At 33.8% G+C, this 16,052-nt stretch overlaps 1 protein-coding gene across 1 annotated transcript; it reads right to left on the bottom strand.

Annotated features, from left to right (window-relative positions):
• Window positions 1-11,840: 11,840 nt before the first annotated feature.
• LOC145048601 (3-ketoacyl-CoA synthase 11-like) lies at window positions 11,841-13,562 on the bottom strand. Its single transcript, XM_078997133.1, has 2 exons — window positions 12,878-13,562; window positions 11,841-12,744 (listed from the first exon to the last, which is right to left on the bottom strand). The coding sequence occupies exons 1-2, from the start codon at window positions 13,481-13,483 to the stop codon at window positions 11,941-11,943; spliced, it is 1,410 nt and encodes a 469-aa protein (XP_078853259.1). The 5' UTR covers window positions 13,484-13,562; the 3' UTR covers window positions 11,841-11,940.
• Between the last annotated feature and the right edge of the window lie 2,490 nt (window positions 13,563-16,052).

Below are 16,052 nucleotides of genomic sequence, written 5' to 3'. Positions count from 1 at the left end.
CTGTCTTTTTACCGTTGAGTTCCTATTAATGAGATCTTCAACTCTCATTTAGGTCGCGTAAGCCAAAAACCGCTCGAACTAAAATTCGTGTTTCGGGCTGTACACTGCTAAGCCGAATCTTAGAAAAATCACGAAGTCAGATTTGGGCGTTCTTTTTATGGATTTTCTCGGTTTAATATATTCTACGAATTTCGTTTAGATCACTAAGGATAAAAAGTTTTCTATCATAAATTCACTATTTACGCTTCCTGGTGTCGTGCCGGTTCCGTCGCGAAACTTTGACAGGCCATAACTTCTTCGTTATAACTCGGATTTCGGCGTTCTTTATATGTACGGAAACCTTGTGACATATTCTACACATTGGTTAAGATTATTTATTCTAAATAATATTTTGTCGAAAAGTCATTTTCAACACTTATTGCCTCAAAATTGACTAGCCCGAATCTGCGGGCGTTACACCGAAGATCTCTAGAACACAACCCTGATACACTGAAGAAGCATAAAATCCATGTCTGTTGGCGATAGAAACTCGCAATGGAGACAACAATTCTCCTAAGGGCATATCAAACTCCCTACTAAGCTATCGAGATACAAAAGACTGACTCGCACTCGAGTCAAATAACACTAGAGCAAGCAAAGGGTTCACTAGGAACATACCTAACAAAGGTACACAAATAAGCATAACATACAACATAATTATCAAGATAAAGTATAGAAACATACCAATCACCACATCTGGTGCTGCTCTAGCCTCCTCGACGATGATTTGAAAAGTGTGATCTTGAGCCCTCAAGGGCTCTGCTCTCTTCTAACATCCATCAGTGATCCTCAACGTAGCTGGCGCCGGGGCCTATGCCGGCTTGACGGTGAGCAAGGGACAATTGACATTCACATGGCCAACCTAATCACAATGATAGCAAATCCTCATACTCTGAATTGGGGCTAACTAGTGGCAATCTATTGCATGGTGCCCCTCCTTGACACACTTGTGGCATAAACTACTAGACCGACATGCTCTTTCATGAACCATACCGCACTTCCCACAAGTGCGGCCTCGCTGACCCCCAGATCTAGACTCAACGGCCTTGAATCGATTTCGGCGCCAACTGTGAATGTACCGGGGCTGGTCTCTGCTCCCTCAACTGAAGCTCTATCTTAATTTCATGCTGCCTGGCGGCCTCCTGCAACTTTACCAAAGAATCACACCGCTAGGTGGCAACAAACTACCTGATATCCATCTTAAGTATGTTCAAGTAACGGGTCATTTGATCGTGCTCTGAAGCAAACTCAGGGCAAAAGATGGCCTTCTCAGTAAACATCTGGGTGATCTCCATCACCAACTCCAATCCCTGCCTCAGATCCAAAAATTCCTAGGCTAACCTCTCACGCTCAACCCGCGTCACATAACGAGTATGAAACATCTACATGAACTGATCCCAAGATATTGCAACCCTCTACTTAGTAGAATATGATCTCGTGACAAGTCTCCACCAATCCTTAGCTTCGGACCTTAAAAGGTTCAAAGCGAACTTGACCTTCTTGTCAGTTGGGCTTGAGTAGGTGGAAAATCATCCCTAAACATCAGATAACCACCTCATGGCTACGATCGGGTCCTGAAATCCATCGAAAGTCAGGGGATTCATATTATCGAAGTCCCGATACTGAAAAACCCAACCCAGTCCAACGCCTGCAGCTGCCACGGCTACAATAGCAACAGTCTCAGTAATGGTTGTGTATATGTCATTGAAGAACTCCATCATCGCGGTCTTAATAGACCTAAATAACTCCGGTGTTTGATCCCAAATGATGACCACAACCTTCCCATGAAGAATCTCTATAATTTAAGCATGCAACTCATCAGCTCCAATCTGTCTACCAACTCCTGATCCCGATTTGGGTCTAGTCTCAAATTGCCTCATAGTCACCATACTGAAATACACCAGGGAGATATCAGACAACACATATAACCAAAACGGGGAACCAACTCCCAACAAAGACCTAGGGGTTGTGACTTCCTTGCTACGCGTACGAGTCATATGCTTTTAGCAGTGCAGGCCCATACTACCTTCCACACCTACCTGTAGTTGTCTCAGAGGATATATAATCATAACAACCCTAACAATAAACCTCCCTCTAAAATACTCATTAGGGGTGGCAACTCTTGACCCAACCCGTAACCCGACACGAACCCGACACGAAAATAAGCGGGTTAGGGTTGAGATTTATGACCCGTCAACCCGTCAACCCGCCAACCTGTTTATTTAATGGGTTGGGTTGGGTTACCTGTTTGGGTTCGCGGGTCAACCCGCCAACCTGCCTAATATATTTAATTATCTATTTATTTTATTTTTTAACAATCTAACATCATATTATACTATTAGTTTCTATTTATCATATCCTTAAATTTTAATTTGGTATTCGTTCGTAATTTCGTATATCATCAGCCATATGTTTGGGCAATGTGGCATTGTGTTGTGGGCTACTGTTGGGCTTGTGTCTCATGATCCCATCATCCATCTTTGACCTTGACTCCTTGAGTGTTGACTGTTGAGTCCTTGTGCAGCCAACCATTAGGTATTTGCGTGCCTTAATAAAAAAAAAATCGTTCCTCACCTGCTCCAGTCTCCACATTCACGAACGATCGAACGAAGGATAAAGATTAAGGAGTTAAGGACCGATCTTCGATGGAAGCAACATCACGAACTCACGATTTAATCACTCATCCGGCCAATCGTCACCTGCTCCTCATTCGCTCATCGCTGTTCGTACTCACTCTTGTCAGCTTTGACGTTTTCGACCCACCTTCCTTTCTTTTTACGGTAAGTAACAATCTACACTCTACAGTATGTTTGAACAATTGCACTTTTCATGAATGTTTTGATTTTTAGAGTTTTATTTGGATGTTTATGACTTTATGTTTAATGTTTATTTTGGATGTTTATGAATTTATGTTTAATGTTTATGACTTTTAGACTTCATTTTATTTGGATTTTTCAATTTCATCTTAAAATGTGTTGCTTATTAAATGGGTTATACGTGTTGGGTTCGACCCATTGATATGTGAACCCGCCAACCCATATATTTATACGAGTTATATGGGTTGGGTTGGGTTGATGTTTCCAACCCATCAACCCGTGACCCGACAACCCACCAACCCATATATTATATGGGTTGGGTTGAGTTTCTGAATTTCAACCCGCCAACCCGCCAACCCGTGACCCGCCAACCCGAACCCAACCCAATTGCCAGGCCTAATACTCATGCACTCTACCCTCACTTCCTAGAGGAAGGCTACACCTAACAACTGGCTGGTTGAACCCACATAATTCACCCCACCACTAACTGCCACACGACCCTCCATTGGTTCCAGATAGCTATGGAATGAATCCTATCACATACGACATGACTTAAACAATCTTAATCTAAAGGATTCAGTCCTACAACAATTGGACTCAAATAAGAGCTGTGCAGCAGGACCAATTCCATTACCCCAAGACCATTTAACATGCGACTTAGCACATTCATTCAATAAATAGTTCACATACGAAAGAGTCACACAACAATCAGTAGGGTACTTTACAGAAGATAAGGCATTAAATATCATGCAATTCTATCATACTATTCATGAGGATCCCTATCCTGACACTAGCATGCTGTTCTAATCATAATACAACATAATCTCAAATAACTTGTGTGGTAATTTGAGGTCACTTACTGGCTCCGACTGATCGTACACCTTGTATCCTCCTCTATCATTTGAAAACCATTTAAAAAAATTATTTTAAAAATCTTTTCCCTTAGTTTGAGACTGAATTCACACGAGTGTTCCTCTAATTCACTCAACCCAAGGCTCTAATACCAACTGGTGACATTCATAAAATTTTAAGAAAATTCAAACTTTTCCAAACCAACCAAAATCATAATTATTTACATTGTAGTTTTCAAAACATGTTTATCATCAAATTTATTCCCAAAATCACAAAAACATAACATGAGGAGGTACGCGATTAAGCCTTTGCCTTCCCATGATCATCTAAGGCACCTGAAACATATCCCAATTTGTAAGCCTAACGCTTAGTGAGTTTCCATGAAATACCACCACAACACATAATCATAAATATCACAACAATAACATGCATACAGAACCTTCAGCATGTCTGGATTGCCGCATCGGGCCTTCGGCCTGAATGGTCCGCCTCATAGGCCTTCAGTCTATCCAGGCCGCCATGGGTCTGTTGGCCTTCTGCACACAACAAGACCGCCTTAACCCAACCATCCACCACATATAATATAACCAAACATAGCTAGCGTATACAGACAGTCATGCAAGTGTAACATATCACTATAGCATATCACATCCTATCTACCATGATACCAATCTAACAAATCACTACAACATAGCACATCCTATCTACCAGGATACCAATCTAACAGATCACTACAACATTGCAAGCATACAATAACCAGGATAACAATCCAAAGGGCCGACCTTCGTACCTTTTACCCGAGAGTACAATAAGGACAACTCACCTCACACTAACGAACCATACAAAAAACCTCCGACTGTTGGCCTACTAAAATTCCGAACTATCACAACAAATAAACATCCAATTAATAATTGGATTACCATCCTTGACTAATAACCCAAAATTAAGGTAAATTGCCACTTTACCCTATCCATAACTGGGCCAAGACCCAGGCCTAATTCTTGATCCAAAAAGTCCAAAGCTATACAAGGCCCATCATTGGCCCAATGTTCTAAATTGGGCCTAAAATCCTTATTGGGCCTTATCCTAAGTTCCAAATCCTCAGTTGTCCCAAAACACTCATACACAGGTAGACCAATAGGGGCCCAAGTATTCAAGCCCAAAAGATGGTCTGAAACTCGAAGCCTAAAGTTCGAAATCCAAGAGAAGGCGTATGCGGGGCGTACTCCTTCGGTACACAGGGCATACTCCAAACCTTGCATTGACCCACATTGGGGTCGATGATCGAGTATGCGAGGCATACTCCTCCTTATGCGGGGCGTACCCTCGCAGATCCAAAAGTCTCATTTTGTGCTTAATGGCTTAAGCACTTAAGCCTAAACTTCAGATCCATGGTCCAAATGCTCCCTAGAGTCATAAAGTCTCAAACTTTATGACTTTACACGTCCAAAAGTTATTAATACAAGGTATTAATCCATTAAGACCCTCCTACCAAATGCATGAGACACTTCTAGCCATTGAGACCTTATTTTTTTTTTATTAAGGACCCCTCAAAGAGTCTGAAAGGACAACTCAAAACATCCAGAACATGCCATGTTCAAGATGGAGAATTTGGGACAAAAAAATCATAAAAAGAACCCAACGAGAGATCTATCAAATAAACCATAAAGGTATGAACTTTATACATTTAGATGATGGAGAAGGAAGCCAAACTCTAAGATCTAAACCTTGCTTCAAGCTTCCAAGCTTCTTGATGCACTTCCTTTGCTTCTAAATCATCAAGAATACACTTTAGGGATCTCACTCTCACTCATGGGGGCTAAGGGTTTTCAAGAACAACACAAGGACATGGAGGCTGAAAGGATAAGGGCACATGGTCCACAAAGATGTTTAAATACTCCTCAAACCCTAAAATTTAGGGTTTCAACCGGACAATAGTACGCCCAACATACATATGTGTACGTCCAACGTACTCACATGTAGGCTCAACGTACACTTCCTACCCCAAAAATTACCATTTTGCCACTAGGGCTTCTTAGGGCTAATTCCAACCAAATCTAAGGACCAAAAAAACATTATTAAAAACCAAGGGAAGGATTTGAAAATACCTGAAATCCGGGATGTTAAAAAACCAATTGTTCATAAACCATAATTCAAAATCATAGTTATAAAGATGACAATGTGGAATCTTGAATCATATGTATAGTCTTGCCTTTACATTCCGATAAGTACCTACAAGAATTAATCCATAACTATAAACAAAAAGCTTAGTGGGCTCCTTAAAATATTACATACAACACAACATAATAATCAACTATAGGTTATCAATAACCTTGAGACTATCAACAGTTCTTAAGACTATCAACAGTCCTAAATATCACACACAACACAACAATATAAACGACTATGGGTTATCAACAACCCTTGGACTATCAGCAGTCCTAAGGACTATCACCAGTCCTATGGGATGACAGCAACCCTATGGGTTATCAACAACCCTGTATGTTATCAGTAACCCAATAATACACATAACAACAATCAACAAATAAGACTCAACTAGTCTAGCATGCATACCACTATATCATAGGTAATATAGTGAGAAGATTCACATGAACTAAACACTAGCAGCTCAACAACAACCTCAACAACAACCTAAATGGGCTACCTAAAGCTAAACCACGACCATCCTTTAGCTAAATACTAAATTCTACCAAAGTTTTATCAAATGTCAAGCTATTTAAAAGTTAATGTTCAAAGTTAACCCCAACTGACCCCCACATCATAGCTACCCGTTAGCCACAACAAAATAGTCATAAAGACTACTCGATGCCACATCGTGGTGACCAACCCACAACGCCGTGGAAACTGCTCAAGACAACTTAATGCATTAAACTCTTAATCTTTCAAGCTAATCATTCATACTTTTCAAAAGGCATTCTTACACCAAAATGCAACATAAATATCCTTGCTTTATGGACATGCATGCAAATACATGTCCTTACATCAAACTACTTGTGACTCCATATCTGAAATATACAATGTTCTTGGGACCTTATAGAGTAATAAAGTTGCAAACTTTATTTCCAACTTTCACTCAAAAGTCAAAACTCATCAATATGGACTAAAACTCAAAATATTTTAAGATCCAAGGATAAGATACCAAAAAGCAAGGATGTTGGTGATAATGTCCTCTGTATATATATATTTTTTTCTAATTTGGAGTTTGCAAGGATCTATGTTTAATTTGGATTTTATAGGATGATTGCATTTTTTAATAACTATATAACAAGTTGATTTAGATATTTTATCAAATAAGAACATTGCAATCATCATAAAATAGTTGAGAAAACAAAAATGATCATTTTCATCATTTATCACAATCATTTGGACGGGGTGTATTTGAGCTTAAAAAGAGTTTATTGATTTATTAGCTTTTCAAAAAGTCAATAAATCTAAAAAATATTTTAAAAGCTAACAAACACTTCTGAAATAAATTCTTTTTATCACCTTCTAAAAATAATTTGTTATAAAGCACACTTTGATGACTTTTTAAAACAGTTTATGACTTATAAAGTGAAAAGACTATAATACCCCCATTAAAACTTAACCATTTTAGCTTATAACTTACTATTTTTACAAAAAATTGTTTAAATAAAAATATCAAGTAGTTCTAAATATGTAGTCATGTCCTATTTGGTCATTTTACATACATAACTTAATCGAAACACCTTAAAAAAACTTATCAACTTATAGCTTTATCACCACATAAGTTAATCTAAACATTTTTTAAAATACTTATTTTTATCATCATATAAGCTAATAAACACTTTCATTAAAAATATGCTTATTAAGTTAAATAACAATCTCAAACATCTTCTAGTGGTTTATTTATTTATTTAAATTTTTTTAATTTCATCATTCAACACAAGCATTCTAAGATATAACTAAACAAAATATTTTCATTGAACGATACATTAATTCAAAGTATTTGATGATTCAAACGACCCTTAATCACGCAGATGTTGCAAAATACCCCTTTAATTCTATTGGTTTTGATATATATATATATATATATATATATATATATATATATATATATATATATATATATATATATATATATATATATATATATATATATTGGCGGTCCTAGAGTGGGGGCAGCTGCTCCACAACAAAAAAAAAAAAAAATTAAAAAGTGAGTTTTAAAAAAATATTATATTTTAACCCTTCAAAATTATATGTTTTGATTCTTCAAAATTATTTGCCCCCATAAAACGTTATAAAAAAATACATGCCCCCTCTTTAGAAAATTCTTCGGTCCGCTCCTATATATATATATATATATATATATAATCTCATGATAGATTTTTTGGTTTTAATCAAGTTTATTTTCTATTTAAATAAAACAATATTAACAAATTGTCAAGTGTATAAATATAATACCTCTACTATTATGCTTAATGTCATAGGCGAAGGTGACAATTATATATTTTTGAAATATAAAAATCTGAAAGTATACTTTATGATCTTACCTCTAAAAAAGTTTTTAGAGTTATTTGGAACTCTTTTAGATTCTTGAAATACCTTCTAATAATTACTTTAACTTTTTTCCTAAATTAAAATAATCTTTACAAAATAATTAATTTTTTTTGATTAATTATCATTACATAAAATTATACCTAATGATTACTTTATATTTATACTTTAAATAAAACTAATCATTCCATAATAAAATGGTTTAATATAAAGATTTTTTATAGAAAAAAATAGTATCATTTTTATAAAAAAGTATTAAAATAAAAATATATTTATTTTTCTCAAATCTATAAAATAAAATATTTTAAATAAAAAATTTAATTATTTTTTCTGTTTTTATATGCAATTTATTAAAATAATTTTTATATGAAAGTATAATAATAATGATTTCAGATACGACATAATAATAATAAAATAAATTTCCAATGTAAATACATATTAAAATAATTCAATGTATTCATACATAAAAATAATTCAAATATATTCGTACATAAAATTCTAGTGGTACAATTGAATTTTTTGGTGTGTGTTGTCGTCTTATCGGACCATGGAAGCCACCCATTCGTCGCCGCCGTCGGCAACCCTAACTGTTGACTCACTACCTCTCTTGTTCATTTTCTCTTTATTATCCCGACAGCTTCTAGCGGTGGGAAAAATGAGATTTTTTGGTGTGTGTCTGGATTTTCATTTTAGATTGATGTATGTTTGTGTATTTTCAGATCGTATTTTCCGACGATGTGAGTGTGTATTAGGTAGTGAACATGCATATAAATCTTAATTTTTTTTTAAAATTTTAAGTATTAAAACAATAATATTATTTTTATAATATGATAAAAATGATGATTTTTGTAATACAAGAAAAATCATCACTTGGCTTGCGAAAAGGCTTTTACTCAAAAAAAAAGTTATAATGGTTTTAAGCCCAAATCTAAGGTAATTATTTTAGAAAAACAACAATAATATATATATATATATATATATATATATATATATATATATATATATATATATATATATATATATATATAGGTAAAATGAATATACCTAACAACCTTATATAAGCTTAGGTACCTAACTCCATAATACTACATCAGTTTGTATCATATTAACGTTTTATAATACTTAATTCATATAAAGAAATGAAAAAAAGAGGACAGGAAAATAAACGCATAGGTTCCTTCTTTTTTTTTATTAACATTTGACTTTTGTTTTTAATTGTATGTTTATTACTTTTAATTAATGATAATGACTTCTTGGAAATTTGATTTTGACTGTGGGAATAGAAAAAAATATATTTATACCTAAAAAGTAATAATGAGAAGGGTCATTTAAGAAAACCTAAGACCAAAGGGTCTTTGGCCTAGCGGTAAGGAGTGACTCTCTCAAATGAGAGGTCATGGGTTCAAGTCTCACGAGGAGACTTAGGTGGTGTTTAAGATTAGGAGTAGAAGCGGGATAGTTTGTCGTTTCAAAAAAAAAAAAAAAAATTTAAGAAAACCTAAGGTCCAATTAGTAGGACCCTCTAAGGGGGTGTTTGGATTAGATTTTTAGTTTATTGCTTATAGTTTATTTGTGGTGGGAATAAACAATAAGCAATAACCATGGAGAGTAATGCTTATTAAAATTAGCTTATTTAGCCTAATAAGCTGGATTTTATCCAAACACTTAAATTAGCTTATTGTGGGAATAAGCAATAAGCACCTTTTTTTTTCCTATCCAAACACCCCTAAAAATCTACAAACAATATATCGTGATTTATCTTAATACGCTAATAATTAATGGTACATAAGGTGTAGTTCACCTGTGAAACTGAAGAGATTTCTGAATCTTTATAAGACTATCGTTGACTTTTCTTTAAGTAGAATTATGTTCATAAAACAATTCATAAACCATATGTGAGATTTTTGTATACACACTTTGTATATTAATATTTATTATTTAAGTCGAATTGTGTTCATCAAACAATTCATAAACCATATATATACACACACTTTATATATTACTAGCTTTCTTAGATTTTATAAATAAATATGGATCAACAAGTTTTTGAAACTTGAAACTCAAAAAAAGAGATTCAAGAATCAAGACATTGAAGCAAGCACAGTCAAAATATTTGTTAGGCCGTTGAAAATTTAGGCCCATAAGCAAGATTTGAGTTGAATATTCAGGCCCGGAAGTAATGTTTTCTTTTTGGTAGATGATTGTTGGGTGTCTAGATGTTATAAGACCCATGAGAGGCGTTATTTTTTTGCCATGGTAAAGGAATGTTGTCGTTTTTATCATGGCAAAGGAGAAGAGAAAGAAGAGAGAAAGAAAGTGGCAAGAATAGAAGAGGAGATAGACTCGACACAAATATGTCGACCCTTATAGCTAGCAAAAATATGCTAGCTAAGCATGCCGAGCACTACTCTAAGCAGTCTAAGAAACTCACATTTTATTCATCATTTTTTTTAAATAAAAGTTTTTAGTAATAACAATAAATAGCTAGACATGAGCAGAAATTAATTTTGTCAAATTTCAACAGTTTTGATACTTGACATTTTATAATATTTTTTAAATAAATAATTTCTATATCAATTTATAGGTTTTTTTAATTCTTAAAATAAAAAAACCATATAATACTTTTACTTATATATATATATATATATATATATATATATATATATATATATATATATATATATATATATATATAGGGCTAGGTTATTTTGTTTCTTACATTTATTGTGTGCTAGAATGCACCAATAGAAATTGAGTAATTAGATAATTATTTAATTAAATAAATATAGATATTAAATGATTTCCATAATTATATGTATATTAAATGATATCCATAATTATAATTCTTTTTTTATGGAAACTAATTAAATCCGTTATTAATATCAGCAATAACATTCTTTCAGAATGAATTCGCATCTAGGTTTTATATATAAGTTCGTATTTTATTTCAGGACTCACTCACTTAAAATACAATAAATTTTCATGGAATATTAAGAACGATAGTGTATTCTAGTAGATATGAATTCATTCTAAAAGAATATGATTGTTAATATTAATGATGAATTTAATTAGTATCCATAAAAATGAGTTATAAGTACGGATAACATTTAATATACATATAATTAATACTAAATTCCTATTGGTGCATTCTAGCACACAATAGATGTGAAAAACATTTGAACCTACCTTTCTCTCTCTCTCTTCTATATATATATACATACATATATATACATACATATATATATATATATATATATATATATATATATATATATATATATATATACACACAAAGTATTAAATGCAATAAATATGACACTAAATTGTAATTAATATGTTTATTTTTGCCTTATTTAATTTTTTTTATTATTTAAATTTTAATAACCAAAGGGTTTCTAGTCAAGCGGTATCAGATGGTGCCCGCCCTCATTGAGGTTGAGGGTTCAAGTCCCGTGGTGGACATATGTGGAATTAAGTATTAGTTTAGGAGTAGATTATAATATTTGTATTTGCCGGTTAAAAAAAAAAATTAAATTTTAATACTTAATTAACCCGTACTTAATCAATCCGGTACGATATACGAGTCTTACAGAATACTTAATAAACAATTGCAATTCATATTTTCGCAAACATTACCATAACATGGTAATACAATCTTTATTGCATAACACAAATATCCGTTTTATACTGCTTATTAATTCGAGGGTTCAAAAAATATGGGTAATGGTTCATCGTCACAATCCACATCAACTGGGAACCCGTGGATCTCATCCGTCCACGGATTCATCTCATCATAATCAACGGTCCGCATTGCACACCACACCACACTGCTACATTTGAAACCACTCCCGAACGCAATCTGCCATACCCGATTCCCTTTTTTGACCCGACCCTTTGCCTCTGCGTACGCTAGCTCGTACCAAATAGAGCTGCTGGAGGTGTTGCCGAATCTATACAGCGTCATTCTTGAAGGTTCCATGGCAGTCTCATCAAACCCTAGGTTTTTCTGTAATTCGTCAAGCATAGGCTTCCCGCCAACATGCGGGAGGAAGTGTTCAACGGATTTTCCGTAATTTGGTATGTAAGGTTGGATATTCGCCGTTGGCCGGAGTTTTCTTGCGATGCTGTTTGTTAGGTATCTGAGTTTTTCTGGTATCGGTAGGATTAGTTTACCTAGCGTGGTTGCGTTTGATCTGATGACGGTGGATGCGACTTTGAAGAGGTCTTTGGTAATGGTGACGCCTCTTATCCCAGCTTTGTCTTCTTCTTGAAATATGCAGTTGTACGAAGGGTCGGAACTTGATCCATTGGTGTGTACGGTGTGGAGGAGTTCGTATTTGCAATTGTCACGATCGGAGGGACGGTTTGAGAGGAGGATCGCCGCACCGCCGACGCGGAAGAGGCCGCTGGTAAGGAGCTTGGAACGATCATCTCCAACGTAGCAGTTCTCGGTAACGCCCTCTGTACTCATCACTAACGCATAAGAATCCTGATGCACCTGTGATATATCACCAATTCTTGTTACTTATCAAATTATAGAATCCACAACTATGGTGGAATTTAGTTTTAGCAGTGTTTATTAGTATGCGAAAAATAGGTGATTAGGGGCTATTCTGTTGCCAAACATTAACCTGCAGGAGGTTTTGAGCAAGGCCGATTGCCATGAGTCCTGCACTGCATCCCATCCCAACAAGATTGTAGCTGATGATGTTTTCTTTAAGCTTATATCTGTTGACAATCATGCTAGAAAGAGATGGCATAGTGTTATAAATACTACAATTCACAACCAGTATTCCAATGTCCTCACATCGTACACCTGTTTTAGCCAACAGCATGTCTATTGATCCAAAAACTGTCATCTCCATTTCCCTTCTGGCTTCTTTCATGCACGGATCAGAATCTTTTTTCAGTAAGACATCTACAACATAGGTTGAGTCACCAAGTCCCGACTTGTCTAGAATCTTCCTCATGAAATGCACCATTTCTTCTGAAAAATTTCCCAGGTGCTTTAGTTGCTCGACCCAGAACTGTTTTGTGAGCTTCTGAGCATCTGGGGGCTTATAGCATGTGAAGTCTATTAAGTAAACTCCGCGTGAACATGAAGTTCTTTTGGTCATGTAGAAACCTAATAAAAGAAGACATATGAGTAAGGTTATTAACATAACTTTTGCTTCGGGATTGATATTGGAGAGAACATGGTGTTCCTGGATATTGGTCAAAGTGAAGATAATAGGCATGATGTGTGGAAGCTACACAAGAAGGCTTTTTAATTGGCAATGTGTTTACAAGCTGCTAAATCTTGTGATGGGTGTGAGTTTCATGGAAGGTTTCCAATGAAGCTTTTATAAGCAAGGATCTATGTATAGACACGAAATATCATGTAAAATCACCCTTAGGCTATGTTTCACATAGTAGCTGAAAAACTAGCTGTTAAATAAAAAGCTAGTTGTTAGCTGATAAAAAATAACGTTTGGTAAAACTAATTGAAAAGCTAACTGAAAAATATAAAATGACATAAAAGGGTATTTAAAAGAATGTGTGTTTATAATTAATTAAAGGGTATATTTGGAAAATCGTAAAAAAGCTACTTTAGGTAATTTTTTAAAAAGCTAGCTGATAAGCTACTTTTTGCCTTATCAAATATGACTAACTTAAAAAAACTCGAAACATAAACTAGCTTATCAGTTAGATGTGGTGCACCAAAGACAACCTTAGTATTCATTTGATTTGAATAACGAAGAATACAAGGATGCTACTATTTTGCATATGGGATATTATCCGATTTGAGGGGTAGTTGTGAAATCATATCCACTCCCATAATGAGAAATTTTTTTTTTAAGGCAACACAATAATCAATAAAAAAAAGATGTGGAACATGCTTTTGAGTCCTCAAAATAATACAACATTCAATACGGTCAATGTTGTCATACACAAGAAAATATATGATATATAGAGTAAATTATTGAAATCGTCCATGTGGTTTGATCAAAATTGCACGTTTGGTCCCTAATTTTTTTTTTCACTCGGATCGTCCTTCTGGTTTGATTTTGTTGCGTTTTTTATCCTTATGGTTTGGTAAAAGTTGCATATTTGGTCCCTAACTTTATGTATATAAGGGACGAAAAATGCAACAAAATCAAACCACAAGGACGAAAAACGCAACAAAATCAAACCATATGGACGATCCGAGTGCAAAAAAAAAGTTAGGAACCAAACGTGCAATTTTGACAAAACCACAAGGACGATTTCAGTAATTTACTCTGATATATATTTGCATTATTCTACGCAAGATATGGTGCCGTGGTATCTCTACTTCATCATATTGATCCCTTTTGAAGAAATGAATCCAAAAATACTCAATGAAGTAGTAACATCGAAACCCACCACTAACTTTGTAGATGTTAATGATTACATTGAGCATGTCTACATACTGCGTTTAGATAACTAGTTTATTTTAATTGTCGTTTTATCATTTAAATTATCGTTTTAGGATTTTATTTGTCATTTTATCATTTTAATGATCGTTTTAGGATTTAGCTTTTTTTTTTGGTTGCAATATGTGTTTTTAGTTAAATTTTATGTTTAATTTTATTTTAAAATTTTAATTTTGTGAATGTTAATTTTAAAAAATTAAAAATGAGTGAGTTGTGGTGAATGAGAGAAATAATTTTCCATATGTTGTGTGATTGAAAGAAATGAGACGAAAGAAAAATGGTTGATCTCGCAAATGAATCGGAAGAGATGGGAGAGGTGGACTCTTTTTACCCTAAGAGTGTGACCGGTTCCATAGGTTCGACGATCACAATTAATTAATTAACATTGATGTATAAATCCGTTTGAGTGTTTTTCTAAGGTTTTTTGTTATTTAATTTATCGAATGTGTAATTGTTTTGTAAACCAAAACTAGTAACATTTAACAAACAACGAATTACTTCCAAGTTATTAGTTCGAAGTTTTAATTTCAGTGTAAACTTGAAATTGCATGTTTTCATACTTGTTTGAGAAGAAATGAATATTGTTAGAGTTCATATGTAAAAGTAATTAAGGTTCAAATTTAGGTTTTTTTTTTTTTTTTTTTTTTTTTTTTTTTTTTCACTAAATACTTTATTTTGAAATGAAGTTTGTATGAAAGAATTATGAATGTTTAAATTTTAAAATTTGACAAAATGAAAAAAGAGATTTTAGAGGCCATCCTAAAACATCTCACATTTTAATAAGTGGTCGCCTACGAAATTTGTAGTTATTTACCTTAATCCTATTTTTTAACATATTTTAAATATTTTTATAATTAATTATTTTCATTTAAAATCAGTTATAATTATCAGAAGTATATAATTCCCATAATACCCTTCCCACTATTTTCTATGTATTATTCCTTTTATTTTATAGTAATACATAGTTGTCGAAACTCTGCTATAGCCACCATTCGTCGTCCCAAGCATCCCCAGTTGGTTGGTTTTTCGTGATTATCCTATCAAATGTTGTAATTTTACAAGAGGCATTATCATCTTTGATTTCTATTTTTTTGTAATTTAACATTTTTTTTCAAAGTACATTAATTTGCGATTAACCGTTTTGATTTTTGATAAATAGAGATATAATATTAAGATATTAAAGTCACTATTTCTATGATTGCTATAAATTTATTCTTCTTAAAAAAATCATGTTTCGTTAAAATATACATTGTATTCATTGCATATCTTTTTTCTTGAAACGGTAAACTAACTAATTAGCCTACTTCTAAATAATCACCTATATCTTCAAAGAGACTTGAATCCATGACCTCTCAGTTGAAAGAGCCACTCC

This window comes from Lactuca saligna, chromosome 5 (assembly GCF_052625555.1).
Source record: "Lactuca saligna cultivar CGN05327 chromosome 5, ASM5262555v1, whole genome shotgun sequence".
Taxonomy (NCBI): Eukaryota; Viridiplantae; Streptophyta; class Magnoliopsida; order Asterales; family Asteraceae; genus Lactuca; species Lactuca saligna.
The sequence above is the reverse complement of the archived record's forward strand: the minus strand, read 5'-3'. Positions and strand labels throughout refer to the sequence as shown.

Coding starts and splice junctions, on each gene's coding strand:
- LOC145048601 (XM_078997133.1), bottom strand. CDS start 13,483: ATGCCTATTATCTTCACTTTGACCAATATCCAGGAACACCATGTTCTC. Junction 12,745..12,877: donor TTGCTCAAAACCTCCTGCAG/GTTAATGTTTGG, acceptor GATATATCACAG/GTGCATCAGGATTCTTATGC.